Below are 15,490 nucleotides of genomic sequence, written 5' to 3'. Positions count from 1 at the left end.
CCGGCTTTGCATAGTTTGCATTAAGTATCTATGGCTGGACGACATGTGTTAATAAACATATAACATAGTGTTAATAAATTTTGTACAAAAACCTTCCTCGTGAATCAGTATATCTAGTAATGGAAACCTTATTAAAATCCCTATGGTAGTTCCTGAGATAGGCCTTCACATAGACAGGGAAACATAGTCTTAAGTCGTGTAAAACAGTATCACAATAACACTGTTCAAATGAAATGTAGTGAATGGAACCTAGAAGTATTAAATAGTGCAAATAGTTTCATGTGTGTGATATTGACCCATACAGGTCCACCCTGAAAATCCAGACTGGACATGCTTCGACCAGTCTGCCACCCTTGACATAAAATCATTTTTTGGCTTTGAAAATTCAATGGAGAAGTTAGCTATGAAGCAGTATTCACAGAACATAGCTAAGGTGAGTTGAATATGCTTTTATCCTGGCATAATGTGCTAGAGAATCTATGGGTACCAATCAAGTATCCAGTTAACAATAAAATACTTTAAAGTGGTTGGGAAATTTATTACTATTGTCAGTTTCAAGAAAATTCAGAAATGAAATACTACTGTGTTAGATTATAAAATGACAATCATCTGTATATACTTCAAATCTGCAGGGAAAGGAAATAATTGAGCACTTTATAAATGAGCTCAAAAAGGAAGGCGTAGTTTATATACCACCATGGCAAGAACCTGAAGATGGTTCCGCTGCAGCTGAGGAAGAGAGGTGAGTGCGCTGATGCATTAAAAGTAGATCAGGTCATGTCATGCTACAGTGAGTTTGCATTTGTTGCAGCAGTCTGCAGACATGATTCTACTGAGGTGGCTGAGGTGTGATATTGAGATAGTTTTAGGCAGCTGTGGTGGCACTCAGTGTTAAACAACTTTTGTAACCATATATGTTTTTTCAGGGCACAAACAGCAAATGATTCATCTGGGGACTTTGCATTGGGAGCATCAGCTTCAAACATCAGTGCAGCCTTACCATCCCCTCCCATGCTGTCTCCAAGTGCTGGTAAGTTTTTACTCTGAAAAAAATTGTAGTTTTAACATGCTTAATATGATTATATTCCAAAGAGAGGTGAAAGAATAAAGTTGTGATATAATTAAGTTGTGGAGAAAATTAGAGATCTAAGTGAACTTGTCTGCTTTCTGTAAATCAGAATGATAAAATACTTCTAACTGTTATGTCTACACTATGAAACATTCAAATATTAATGCAGTGTAGTGTTGGCTTTTTATCACATTTTTTGACACTGAGCACCAGTTTCATACATAGTTTTTTTTAGTGCAATTAATTTCTTCAAATTAATAATAATGGTGTACAATATTACATCTTCTTTATTAATATATGTACAATTCATGGGGAAGTGGTTTGACTATTTCAGAATCACAGTTTGAACTAGATACAGATTACATTCAAAGATACCTTGGGGAACTGAGTCTCATTCAAGAATCTTCCCTTGTGCAGTTGCGGAAATGGGTAGCTGATCTCCAAAAAGGGAAGGTATGTTATATATTCATTGTTTTCTCTCTCATGTTACCACTTAATAAGTATCTTGTGCATTTCATGTAGTTTTGACTGTAAATGGAAGCCTGTACTCTTTAGTTAGTGCCTTGCCAGCTGTATTTTCAGCATTATTTAAAAATAACATCTTCTGTGTAAAGAGCTTATTGAGGATATGTACACTGCAGATTTGTTTTACTTGTCCTGTTGTTCACAAATCAGCTTTTTCATAAGACATTATACAAGTCAGTTAGTATACAGATGAAAGTGATTTCTATGCATACTTATTTAGGATTACAATAATACAGTTCATATAATAAGTATTTATATAGCACACCTCATAAATTTAAATATTCTTCAATTGAATGAAAGCAATGATGCTTTAATTGACTTGAATGGTTTTCCAGAGCTTTGGACCTCAATAATTGCTTTTGTGTTTTCTGGAAGTCTGTTCTAAAGTTCAATACCCATGTGAAAAATAATGTTTTGGCACAGGGATGTGTTGCCAGAATGAACTTTTTCACTTTGCAGTGGAGTGTGTGCTGATATGAAACTTCCGGGCAGATTAAAACTGCGTGCTGGACCAAGACTCAAACTCAGAACCTTTGCCTTTTAGAGGCAAGTGCTCCACCATCTGAGCTACCCAAGCACGACTCACAGCCCATCCTCACAGATCTAATTCCACAAGTACCTCGTCTCCTACCTTCCAAACTTCGCAGAAGCTCTGCTCTGAACCTTGCAGAACTAGCACTCCTGGAAGAAAGGATATTGCTGAGACGTGGCTTAGCCACAGCCTTGGGGATGTTTCCAGAGCACTTGCCCATGAAAGGCAAAGGTCACAAATTAAAGTCTCGTCAGGCACACAGTTTTAAGCTGTCAGGAAGTTTCGAGGATGTGTTGGTTTCAGTCAGATTAAATTTTTCTGTTCATTAATGTGATCAATAATATCACAGGTTTTTTGTAATCAGCATCCTACAACTGTTACATTTATTTATTTATGGGTTTCCATAATGTTGATATGTTGTAAAGGAGGAATACTAAAGATCTTAAATAGAGATTTACGTGAACCTCTAAGTTTTCATCTGAATTTAATTCTAATGGCCCTTTTGTGCAGTTTGAAAGTGCTGATAGCTGCTTTAGTTTTCCCGGAAAGTTACCTGATATTTAAGGCAAGAATATAAGTAGGCATGATATGCATTCTTTACTGTTTTTCATTAAAGTAGGATTTTAGTGAGCAAAGGAGGTAGCATGTTTTGGTCAATTTTTCATTAAGATATTTATTATGTTTATTCCATTTTACATTGCTTTGCAGCCATAGTCACAAGTATTTGCTTTCTGTACTGTTACCAGCTATTTCATCATTGGTAGAAACAAATGGGATAAATATATACTTGTTCAGAGAATTGTAGAATTTTAGTGTGATAGTTTTTTTCCTATGTATTACAGACTGATTATTCTGTGCCCAGTTGCTAGGTTGTTTTGTGATAGTGTTTACTAATTGCTGTAATTCTTCCTTACTTTCTCCCTTGTAGTAGTGTGTGGTGTCATCTGCATATGTGATTCTTTTATGTGCACCCACATTAAAGCTTAGATCATATATGTACAGAAAGAACAGAAGGGATCTCATTGCTGATCTTGGGGTACACCATATGTAATTGGTTTATAGTCTGACAAGTGCTCAGAGACAGTTTTTAGGTTGACATCTGTGTGCTTGATGCACAGTGCTTGCTTAAGATTACTCAGGAAGGAATTGATCCAATTGTTGGACAGAACTTGAATGCTAATTTTTTCAAGCTTTGACAGCAGAGTCTTATGATTCACCCTGTCAGGTGGTTTCGGTAGGTCAATAAATGAGCCTGTTGAAGCCTGTTTCTTGTCTGTCAGGTTTAGTATGCAAATGATGAACTCGGAAATGTAGTTGTTGCAGAACTCTTGCTTCTGAATCCATGTAGTTCATTACACAGTATATTGTTTTGATTCACAAGTTCCATAAATTTGCCACACCTAACTTTCTGCAATGTTTTCGAAATGCAAGAGGAGATGAGTCTATAATTAGTAATGTTACGTCTCTTACCTTTATGTACTGGAATAACCTCAGATGTTTTAGTAAATCAGAGAAAATGCTTGTCTGAAGTGAACAATTTAGTATGAATTTCAGTTAAGCTTGGTATACTCTTTGTTAAGATTATTCCAGGGACCCCATCAATGCCTCGGTAGTTGGAATTCTTGAGTCCTTTTATTGCTTTTGCTACTCCATCTTGTGAGACATAGCTGATGTACACTGAACACTCTACATGCACTTACTTTATTTTCATTGGCTGGCATGTTCTTACTTAAGTCTGATTTTATCATATAACTGAAAATGTTGTTAAATGTGTTGGCTACTTGTAAGAGGTTAGTTACAAACAACCTAAAATAATGGAGAACACATATTACGAAATACTATCTTTGCAGGTCCCAAGTGATTCAACTTTACTAAGATTTTTGAGAGCCAGGGATTTCAATGTGGAGAAGGCTAGAGAAATGCTGTCACAGTCACTCATTTGGAGAAAAAAACATCAAGTGGATCGTATACTGTCTGAATATCAGATCCCTCAGGTGGTGCAAGATTACTTTCCTGGAGGGTGGCACCATATGGATAAAGGTAAAATGCAGGGGAAGGGCGTGTGTGCATTTGTTTTTTTTGTTTAATGATCTCCTTCAAAGTTTTTGTATTATACTTTCAGATGGTCGGCCATTGTATCTTTTGCGTCTTGGTCAGATGGATGTTAAAGGACTTTTCAAATCAGTAGGAGAAGAGGGACTCTTGAAACTGGTAATTATCATTTTGTTTTTGAAAGTCCAATATAAATTTGTCTTCTTAGTAGTTACAAGTGAGCAATATTTTATTGAATGAAAATTAGAAAAAGAGAAAGTAAGTTTCTGTTTTTGTGTCAGTACAAAAATATATTTTTCTTCCTTTCAGTATTGTAACGTTGCTCGTAAAATGTGTGTCTGTCTTCAGGTGTCATTCATTATTCACTATAGTATAGTACCTGAACAACTAAAACATTAATGATGCATGCCCCAACTGAGGCAGTAAAATGGGGAAACGCATGATTCTACACTCTCTAATTAAAAAAATCAGAGGAGACATAGACAGTGAAATTAAAGTTAATTAGTTTATAGTTAAACAATGGAAAATCCAGGATGGAATATGTTGTTAGTTGATAGTTAGTTACTTTCATGTCCCATGGATCATTTGCACGATAAATCATGATGTGGAATAAGTGTTCTCTGTCTGTGTGTGTGTGTGTGTGTGTGTGTGTGTGTGTGTGTGTGTGCGTGTGTGTGGGGGGGGGGGGGGGGGTGTCTGTATGCTTGGACTGATAACAATATTGGTGTCATTTGCAAAAAGAACTAATTCTTCTTGTATATTATGTGGTAGACTGTTTACATACATGAGGAACAGTGATGGACCAAAGATTGACCCTTGGGAACCCCATATGTGATTTCTCCCCAGTCAGAATAATCTCCCTTGATTACATTAGTTTAATTACTGAGCACAACTATCTGCAGTCTTTTGGTTGGATTATCCATTGGTTGGTTATTCCATCAGTTTCACAAAACCTCAGTTTATCTAGGAGGATGTAGTGATTCAGAGAGTCAGATGTCTTATACAGGTCACAGAAAATACAGACCAGTAAGATAAATCATAAAGTTGTCTATAGGATGGTACCTACACACAACTTTGGACTTTTCCCATACGTCATCCCATTACCTCTTACTCCATCCTGGTCAACTTACCCCTATCCCTTCAAAGGGATGTGCAAGCAGTCATGTGGTGTACAAATTAAGCTGCAACCACTGATTTCTATGTGGTCATGACAATCAACAAGCTGTTTGTCCACATGAATGACCACCGACAAACTGTAACCAAGAGACAGCTGTCTCTTTCTCAATTCTCTCCATGTGTGCTCCCCTTCCTTACCTCCAGACTGCACCTAGCAGCCCTATCACATCCCAACCATGTTCCTGCAGGCTCCCACAAGCAGCACTACAGCTTTCTGCAACCCTTAACCTGCTATCCCCTGTCCTCCCCACTGCAGCCTCCTCCTTACCCCTACTGCCCATGCCAGATTGTTTCTCCCATGAGTTAGTGTTGCTCTCTGCAGTCTGGCCTCATCGGCCAGAAACAGTGGTTTTGAAATGAAAGCAGTGGGGCAGCGTGTAGTTCTAAATAGAAAATTTAACAAACATTGAGCCAGTTTTGCTTGTTCTTTAGGACCACATAGTTTTATGCATTATGAGTTCATAGAAGTTTCGAGATGTGGAATGTGTCTTGTATTCAAATATAGCACATTACATTCAAATATATCATGTAAACTGCTTGGAAACTGTATGTCCTCATTATTCCAAAGTGAAACCACCTCCTTAAAACATTTTATTATTCACTTTTTGCCATTTCATCTTGTATTAGTTATTATAACGATAAAGGTTAAGTTTATGAAAAATTTGTAAATTATATATTTTGTTAATATTGTTAGGACTTCAAGGGTTAAGGGAGTAAGGTGGAGGAGAGTAAAATACCCAGAAGTAACAAGTCATTGTAATTGATTTGAAGTATTATGGTAATGAATCATCTTTTAGATACACAGATATATTTCACATTCAAGTATTCCAACTATGTAAATAATATAATTATGAAAGATGTGGATGAAAAGGAATGTGATATAATAAGACTTGCATTAATATTTAGTGTTGTAGAATGAGGTAAGAATTTTTTTGGTGGTGGTGGTCGTCGAGGAGGAGGAGGAGGAGGAGGAGACTGCGATAAGACGAAATGTTCACTAAGAACAGTATAATACTGACTAGTGCTCCTATTACTCTCTGCATTGAAAAAGAGTAGCCTCAGAATTTAAAAGGAATATCCCAAATCTATGCTACTATTTTAAGAATGTGAGGTACAGGTGGCTCATTCCATATAACCAGCTAACAAGCTTCTTCAGAGTGTAATAATATAAAATGAGCCTCTAAAGAAAATATCCTACATTTGGTCCTCAGTCGAACAGACCACCATCACCACCATCTTTTCATTGTTTCTGAATTGTTATGACAGGTTCCATTCAATCTTTTGCTAGAAATAATGCCCAGTGTGGAAAAAAAAGGAGACCAGCAGAGAGGGGGGGAAAAGACTGGTAGGTGTGTTGGCAGATAGCTGTGCACAATAGCAGTGAGGGACATGAATTAGTATCAAGTGATAGTTTATGCCCCCCCTCTGTCCTAGCACCTTCTCCCAGCTCTCCTACCTTCACCCTCACTTTGTACTCATCTCTGCCAATGCATCCTCCCAGCACCTCTCTCTTCCTGCTCTCCCCTTCCTCCCTCACAGGCTCCTGATGATGCACTAGGCAGGCTTGTCCTGCCGTCTTCTAATCCCTGCATGCTCTGTCTAAAGCTGAAACATTCAATAAACATAACTTTGTAGGCATTGTGATTGATTACACATCATACATGGAAGGAGCTTGTCACCTACAGCTGTAAAAACATTAGCTGCAATATTTACTTACTAAAACATTAACAATCCCTCCTGGCTTTAAACAGGTAAACTCTGGATTAATCCACTCAGATTTGCAATATGGGATTGAAATTTGGTGTGGGGTATCCACAATCTACAGGGATAGGATTTTCAGGTTTCAGAAGAGAGCAGTTAGGATAATTGATAACAAAAGTTAACTCCTGTCCTGTAGGGACTACCTCATCAAGTTTAATTTAGTGTCTGCGTACTGATTGTACATCCTTAGGACAATTGTGTTTTAAAAGATTGGTAGTACTACTTTTGAATATTACTTTATATTGGTGACAGTAAATGTTTTATCTAGTAGTCTCTAAATTGCTACTTGTTGCATATATTTATTATAAGTAGGAGGTATAATCAGAAAGTAATGGGAATTTTCTAATTTCGCAGGCGTTTTACGTCCGATTTCCAATATCTTTTCTTATCTTGTTGGTACACATGTTCATGATGTATGTTTGCATTTTTAGCTGTTTTGAATATTTAGTTTGTTGTTGGCAGTTGGAAAGGTTATACATGTTTTTGACTGCTTGGAAATTTATACTTTCAGAGGAGATGGATGAAAGAATTTGCTTCAAATTTTGCTTGAAAAATGGAATAAAGTGCAGCACTGCATTCAGAATGTTGACTGTGGCTTTTTGTGAATCTACTATGAGTAAGGCAAGAGTTTGAGTGGTATAAACATTTCAAAGAGGGTTGAGAAGACAATGAATGTGGCGGCTGCCCTAACGCATCAGTTGCTGACACCAGAGTGGTAGAAGTAAAGAAACTGGTTTTGGAAACTTGCCGAATCACCATCAGAAGGGCTACTAATAATTTCAACATATCTTTTGGCTCATACAGAGCAATTTTTTTTCAGATTTTTGGGTATGAAACTTGTAGCAGTGGAATTTTTTCTGAAATTGTTGAATTTTGACCAAAATGATATTCCTTAGACATCACTCAGGAATTTGTTTCTTAGACATCACTCGGGAATTTGTTTCTTAGACATCACTCGGGAATTTGCAGAATGAAGTCAACAACAATCCAAAACTTCTAAAGAAGGCTATAACAGGGAACAAAATATGGGTATATGTGTATGACTTCAAATCGAAGACTCAGATGTCCCAATGGAAACTGCTTGAAGAGCCAAGTCCACAAAAAAAGTTCAAAAAATTCCACCACATAAGGTGGTTCTTCCTGCTATTACAGTGGGAAAGTGCATCATGAGTTCCTGCCTTATGGTCATATGGTCGGTAAGGAATATGGACTGGAAGTTATGTGCTGTTTCCATCCAAAGAAAATGACCAGAATTATCGCAAAACCACTCGTGGAAATTGCATTGTGATAATGCTTCCACTCTCACCTCACGGCTTGTCTGTGATTTTCAGGCAAAAGACAAAACTGTTATGTTGCATTAGCCACCGTATTTGCCAGACATTCCTGAGGCTGAAGAGAACCATAAAACAATGTTGTTTTGCAGTCATGGAAAGGGGGGGGGGGGAGGAGGGAAACAGAATTGCTTAAGGGACTGAACACCATAACAAAAAGTTGAGTTCCGGAAGTGGTTCCAAAATGGAAAGGGTGCTGGGCCAAGCGTGTTATATTGGAGGAGGATTACAATGAAGGCGACAAAGTTGATGTTGATGAATAAATAAAGCTTGTTGCAGGAAAACAAAAATTCCTGCTACTTTTTGATCACTCCCCATGTGGTGTGGTTCCATTGTTCGAAAGGAACAAAAATAATGATCAGAAATGTTAAGTTTTTGTGAACAAATAAAGATGATGCTGGAATTCATCATCATCGGAAAGTTTAAGTAATTTTATTAAAAGAAGCTGCTTAAATGGCAAGATTTATTTTCCTTTTTGAATATTTAAAAAGTGGTGATTTACAGATGTACATTGTCATTGTGTTCTCATTGTATACAGACACTGCATGTTTGTGAAGAGGGTCTGCAGCTTATGGAAGAAGCTACAAGAACTCAAGGAAAGCCAGTATCAACATGGTCCTTACTTGTTGATCTTGAAGGACTCAACATGAGGCATCTTTGGCGTCCAGGCGTGAAGGTAAGGATCAATAGCTGGTACCCCAGCACTTCTTGTGTAATTCCTACAGGTACGGTCTTGATACTTCAGCTGATAACAGTTGTGACAGTGGTTTACTACTACTGTTATTACAGTTATGTACAAAAAGTTCTGGTTGAGAGTTAAGAATTATTTAGGAATAAAGGATACACATCTAAAGGCAGACGGGCTGTGTCGTTGATATGTACACAAACAAAAGGTACAGAGATTTGCTAGCTTCTGGAATAACTTCCTTTTTCAAGCTTGTAGGAAAAAAACATGTGAAAACACACACACAAAATTGGGTGGGGGACCAATGAGTTTCCTTAGCCTTAGCACAGGAAGGTTATGGAGCAAAGGATGTGCTATGAGGATAGCTGCCATCTGTGCATTTCAGAAAAGGAGGTGGTGGTGGTGGTGGTGGTGGTGGTGGTGGTGGTGGTGGTGGAAGGGGGGGGGGGGGAGTATTCACTTTAGACAGGTCGTGAAGCAGCCATTGAAATCTCGCCTGTTGTGCCAGGTGGGTGGTCGACCTTGTTTTTGGGAACAGTTTGGCAGTTACCATTTATTCGTGGAATGTGGGTGGGTGCATTATGGAGCATGTGGTAGGTTGAAAGTCAACTAGGCAAAGTCTGGGTGCTATGAGGGGTTGCCAAGGAGGAACACTGTGGGTAGGATCTGGGTTGGACAGTGGTGCTCCAAGGTGGGAGTAGGATGTCAGCAGGCTGGATAGCTTTAGGAAGTGTTGTCTGGAATGTCCTAGGAGTGGGAGTGTCAGGATTTCAATTTGGGTGATGAGGTATAGGTAGTGGGGATTGCATAGTAACAGTATTTAGTGGTGGGGGTGGAAGTTGTTGTTGTAGGACCAGGTTTGGGAGGGAAAGGGACCAGTGAATCTGGAAAGATTGCCATTGTGGAAGGAGGAGTGGGATCCAGAAATAGATGTTTTTATGGTTAGGCAATTCAGGGGAATTCCATGGCTTAGGCAGCATTATAGGAACAGGATATGCGACAAGGTTTTGGCTAGTGATTGGGAAACTTCTCTGAACTGGTCCAAATAAATGGAGCAGGATTTCATTAGGAGGAGGGGGGAGGGGGGGAGGAGTCAGTGCTGGGCAAACAAAATTGCGTTGGAAGTTGCAAATAAATAAAGGTGTCAGATGGCTGTAGGGATAGTTGAATAACTTTGGCAGGTGTAAGGAATTAAAGGAATTGTGTTAGGAGCAGGGGGTAGTATTGTGACTGAGGTATATCTGATCATGCATGATATATCACCATGCACATGAAATACATTCGCTCACACGTGATTTGTTGTCATGTGTCAGAGCCAAAGAGGAAACAAGAACAGGCAGACCAGGAGTAATATGTGTGTGTGTGTGGGGCGGGGATTTTGAGTTGTTAGAAGTATGTTACATTGCTATTGAGAATCACACAGTATGTGGAGTTGCATGTACAGCTGTTGTAACGGACACAGCTGATTATACAGGGTATAATAAGTCTTGTGCGACCATGTGTGACACATCTGCAGTGATGATGACTCCCACACCCAGCATGTTGAAGGCCTCACAAAGGCCTTTGCAGCCAGGCAACACCATCCAGACCTAATTCACAAACAGATCTTCCATGCTATATCCTCACACAAACCTGATCTTCACATCCATCCCAAGAACCAACCACAAAGAAGCTCTCTCCAGTCGACTGGTACCACCTCACGTTGTGAAGACTGAACCACGTCCTTCGTCATGGCTTTCATTATCAATCTTCATGCCCTGAAAAGAGGGAAATTCTACCTAAGATACTTCCAGCCCCTCCCAAAGTGGTATTCCGCTGCCCACCCAACCTCCACGTCCTAGTCTTTCCCTATGTCACACCCTACCCCAATCCCTGGTCACAGGGATTGTACCCCTGTGGAAGACCCAGATGCAAGACCTGCCCAATGCACCCATCCAGCACCACCTACTTCAGTCCTGTCACAGGTTATCCTATCCCATCAGAGGCCATGCCACCTGTGAAAGCAGCTGTGTTATATACCTTCTGTGCTGCAACCACTGCCCAGCATTTTAAATTGGTATGACAGCCAACTAGCTGTCAACTAGAGTGAATTGCCACTGTCAAACTGTTCCCAAACCCAAAATGGACCACCCAATGGCACAACATGTGAGATTTTGATGGCTACTTCACATCCATACCACCACCACCTTTCATGAACTGCACAGATGGGAGCTATCCTCAGTAGAAGTAAAATTCATTATGATTATATACCTTGGAGATGATCATAATAGTGTATCTTCAAAGACACTGTATGATGTATGGAGTGTTTTAAACTAAAAGAAACTGCTCATGTCTCTGATTCTCTATTTTTGAGGAAGGCTGGGTGGTTCCCTAATAATTTGTTTTATGTAACTCAAAATGCACCACATATTTGAGACAGTCTCACAAAACTTTGAACTATTAATTGAAGAGATGATGAACATTAACCACAGATTTGCTGGTTTTAAAATTATGCTCCCCTATAAAAGGCAGTGTTTCCTAGTTTTTGTGCAGTGGCTACAGAAAGAGCAATGTCAGCACTGGTGGTGGGAACTGCCTATTTCCCTCAATGGAACATGTCACTTATTTGAAAACCATTTGTTTCTCATGCTCTTCACTGGAGTCAAACATTCTAAAGCTGTATAGAATATGATGATTTATGCTTTCTGTAAGCAAGTCATTAGTGTCACACGAAAGACATTTGTTAAAATTTTCTTTTTGTGTAACTTAGCTGTTTCACTGGACAAGACATTAATGCACAGACATTAAAAAAAAGTGTTGATTAATTTCATGTATATTTGAGTGAATGTGCTGCATATGTTGTTCTGTTAAAAAAAAGATACCTGTTGTTGCAGTTTGCACCTAATATCATCTCTTAAAATTTTCTAGGCCCTGTTAAGAATAATAGAAATAGTGGAAGCTAACTATCCAGAGACAATGGGCAGAGTCCTCATTATAAGAGCACCACGTGTTTTTCCAATTTTGTGGACAATTGTTGGTACTTTCATAGGTATGTTTATATCTGGTCATTGCTGTTTTTTTTTTCCTTGGATAAATTGTTGTTCATTTAAGCAGTGCTGTATGAACTAACTATAAAGTTAGTGTCTATGTTTAAAATAAAATACATGTATGATTGCGGAATTGGCTAGTCTTTATTTTACGTAAATATGATCATTTGATTTTTGAGATATCCATTGATAACAAGATTTTCAACAAGTGTTTATGTTAAAAATTTATTTTGCATGAGGGTTAATCATTAATTAATTGCAAGAGGAGATAAAATACCTTACTTTGAATTACCATGTCCAGTTACTACCATTATTTAGGGGGAGGGGGGGGGAGGGGGCAGGGACAAAAGGTGTTGCACTGGCCAAGACAGTGGATGTGATAGGTATATTTAGTGATCAGGAGTAGTGGGATAAATATATACACTTACTGCTTTTCATTAATGTGAAAACTGAAGTTACTACAGAACTGAAGAAAAAACTGGGAGATGATGATGGATGAGTGAAGATACAAGGAAGCTTAATTAAAAATAAATATTCCATATACGTGGCTTAAAAAATACCATACAAGAAGCAACAGACAGTAAAAGTATGGAAATTTGTGTGGGATGTTAATGTGGGAACGGTTTTGATGCACAGAAAAATAAATTACTTGGAATACTAGGCGTAAAAATGGACATCTACCCACAGCAGGAAGAAGAAACAAAATTTTATGTACGTAAGACACACTTCTTTCGTTGAAAATTTGCCTCCAAAATTTAGGTGCTTCTTATACTTGACATTAATATAAAAATGTCCAATGTTTGATTTAAAATTCCTGCCATTCTTGAAAATGGTCATATATTGGATGCTGCGGGAAACCAATCTCTATATGGCAACATTAGATTCAATTGGCAGCAGCAGTGCACTGATGTGATGAACATGAGTTGTGGGGATTTGCAAGCTTGCTAACACTCTGTAACCTATGATGTGTCATTGCAGTCTACAGTGCCAGTGAACTTGGATTGAAAGTGATTTGCGTTACCTGCAACAGTACAATGCTTTTGTTAGTAGCTAGTTTCATAATAGAAAAAATAAAAGGTATTTACGATGCAGGCTATAAGTTGAAAAGAATAGCATGTGCAGAAGACCATGGAAACAAAGCAGCTGAGCATCATTTCAGCCCTCCACCAACAGAAAAAACCATTCACAGTTGGCGTGATAATAAAGAACTGAAAAAAAAAAATAGGAAAACCAAATATTTAAATAGAGAACAGAATGAAAATGACCAAGAGTAGTGGATGAAGCATTGAAATTGATTCAAGGACACTGTCAAAATGGCACTGGAGTTAATACAAAAATGATTCAAGTACACAATCTTAAGAAACAAAACCAGTGTGGAACCAAGCCAGACAGAGTACATAGATGAAACTCCTCTGATATTTCATGTGTCGAGTAACAAAACTGTTGCAATGCAGTTGCTAAAACTGCAACAGTAAAACCAAGTGGACATGAAAAAATGCACTACACTGCTTGCTTTTCAAGTTGTGCTGACAGTATTAAACTTAATCCAATGATTTTCAAGCACAAAACATTGCCAAAATCTGCTGAAATACTTCCACCTGTTGTTAATGTACATAACAAGGGTTGGATGAACAAGGCTGGCCTGAAATTATGGAATAACAGTGTCTGGGGGAGAAGAAAAGGAGCTTTATTTTAGTAGAGTTCTCACCTTGTGCTAGATCATTTGAAAAATTAAATGGGTCTGTAAAATGACCTACAGTCAAACAAGTGTTTCAGTGGATAAGAGAGTCATGGTCTAGATTGATAGAAGACATTATTGTTCAATCTTTCAAGAAGTAATTTTCTCAATGGCAATGAAGATCATCTCGTATATGAAGAGAACAACAGTGAAGAAGAAGAAGAAGAAGAAGAAGAAGAAGAAGAAGAAGAAAGTTCAGATGACAATTTTCAGGAATGTTAAAGGTCAGTTTGGTTTTAACGAGTAAGAAATTTTTTTAGTTGGGGTTTACAATCCAGTAATAAAAATGGTAAAAATTTTATATTTTTAAAAACAATTTTGCTTAAAAATTAAGGCATGTCTTATAGTCTGTAGTGGCTTGTAGTCTGTAAAATAAGGTAATCAAAATAAACTGATTCTCATAATGCAGGTCAATTAGGATATTGACAAAAGAAATCATATATTGCACAAAATACAAAGAAATGCTATGCATGCACAAAGAATAAAGTATTTTTGAGAAAGTGAACATACTCATTTATATGCCTGAGTGATGGCAGTTATATCTTGTAGTAAGTATTGAGTTTAATAACTTGGCATACAATTCCCCACCTTTACTCAGTTTATGATTATAGTACATCTCACTTTTCTGTCTTTTAATCAAACTGTAGTTAAGGTATATTGTTTCCTTTGCAAGTTTGAAATGTTAATCCAGATACATACATAAACAAGTTTATCTCCTTTCATTAATGTAGTTTTTTGCTTCAGTCATAGACTTAGTTTTCTTTCATTTCCTAAATAATATCAGGAAAATTCCAGTGTTGGTGCTGTGAATAAGTGAAAGCTGATTTCTTTCACCATCCTCCTGCAACTAAGCTTATCCTAAGTCTCAAATTATCTTAGTCAACATGATGTTATACTTTAACCTTCCTTCTTTCCTTCAATTCCAAAAATTATTTTGGCCTATCTTTCTTCTCCTCCAATCCACCCCCCTTTTCTTAACAGTGCAAGTAGAAATGTTGTTTCTTAATACCATCAATTTACAGATGAAAATACACGTAGCAAGTTCCTTTTCTATGGGGGAAATGACTACCAGGGAGCAGAAGGTCTTGAAAACTGGATTCCAGAACAGTACATTCCAGACTTCTTAGGTGGCTCATGCAGAGTAAGTATCAAATAATGAAATAACTTGTCTTCTCTCTCTCTCTCTCTCTCTCTCTCTCTCTCTCTCTCTCTCTCTCTCTCTCTCTCTCTCTCTCTGTGTGTGTGTGTGTGTGTGTGTGTGTGTGTGTGTGTGTGTGTGTGCACACATGCAGATTTAACATATTGTTTAAAAAAATACTTAAGTGATGCCTGGGTGTTAACTCATTTCACGAAAATGCACTACAGGTTTCTCTTTTCATCTTGTACTAGCTGGAAAGAACATACTCATCCTTACTGCAGACTGTGCTGATAACTTCAGTAAAATACTCTTGCTAATATCACATTGGTTTATTCCTCACATCACAATCTTCTTTTTCATCATGCCTCACAAGTTCTTCATTTTCAGGAACAGAGGAACAGTGTCATTGTGTTTGCACATCTCTCTTTCAAACGTGACTCCTCCTTTCTGTCAAGTG

The 15,490-nt window shown here is 37.9% G+C and overlaps 1 protein-coding gene across 1 annotated transcript in view; it reads left to right on the top strand.

Annotated features, from left to right (window-relative positions):
- LOC126362698 (SEC14-like protein 1) overlaps window positions 1-15,490 on the top strand; it is a 205,666-nt gene that overhangs the window by 177,056 nt on the left and 13,120 nt on the right. The window contains exons 4-12 of the mRNA XM_050007902.1: window positions 305-433; window positions 633-742; window positions 927-1,030; window positions 1,404-1,522; window positions 3,977-4,166; window positions 4,249-4,337; window positions 8,985-9,122; window positions 12,039-12,159; window positions 14,918-15,036. Of these exons, the coding sequence (XP_049863859.1) occupies window positions 305-433; window positions 633-742; window positions 927-1,030; window positions 1,404-1,522; window positions 3,977-4,166; window positions 4,249-4,337; window positions 8,985-9,122; window positions 12,039-12,159; window positions 14,918-15,036 (1,119 nt within the window). The remainder of the gene's footprint in view (window positions 1-304; window positions 434-632; window positions 743-926; window positions 1,031-1,403; window positions 1,523-3,976; window positions 4,167-4,248; window positions 4,338-8,984; window positions 9,123-12,038; window positions 12,160-14,917; window positions 15,037-15,490) is intronic.

The sequence above is a fragment of the Schistocerca gregaria genome, chromosome 1 (assembly GCF_023897955.1).
Source record: "Schistocerca gregaria isolate iqSchGreg1 chromosome 1, iqSchGreg1.2, whole genome shotgun sequence".
Lineage (NCBI taxonomy): Eukaryota > Metazoa > Arthropoda > Insecta > Orthoptera > Acrididae > Schistocerca > Schistocerca gregaria.
This window is presented reverse-complemented; position numbering and strand designations above follow the sequence as displayed.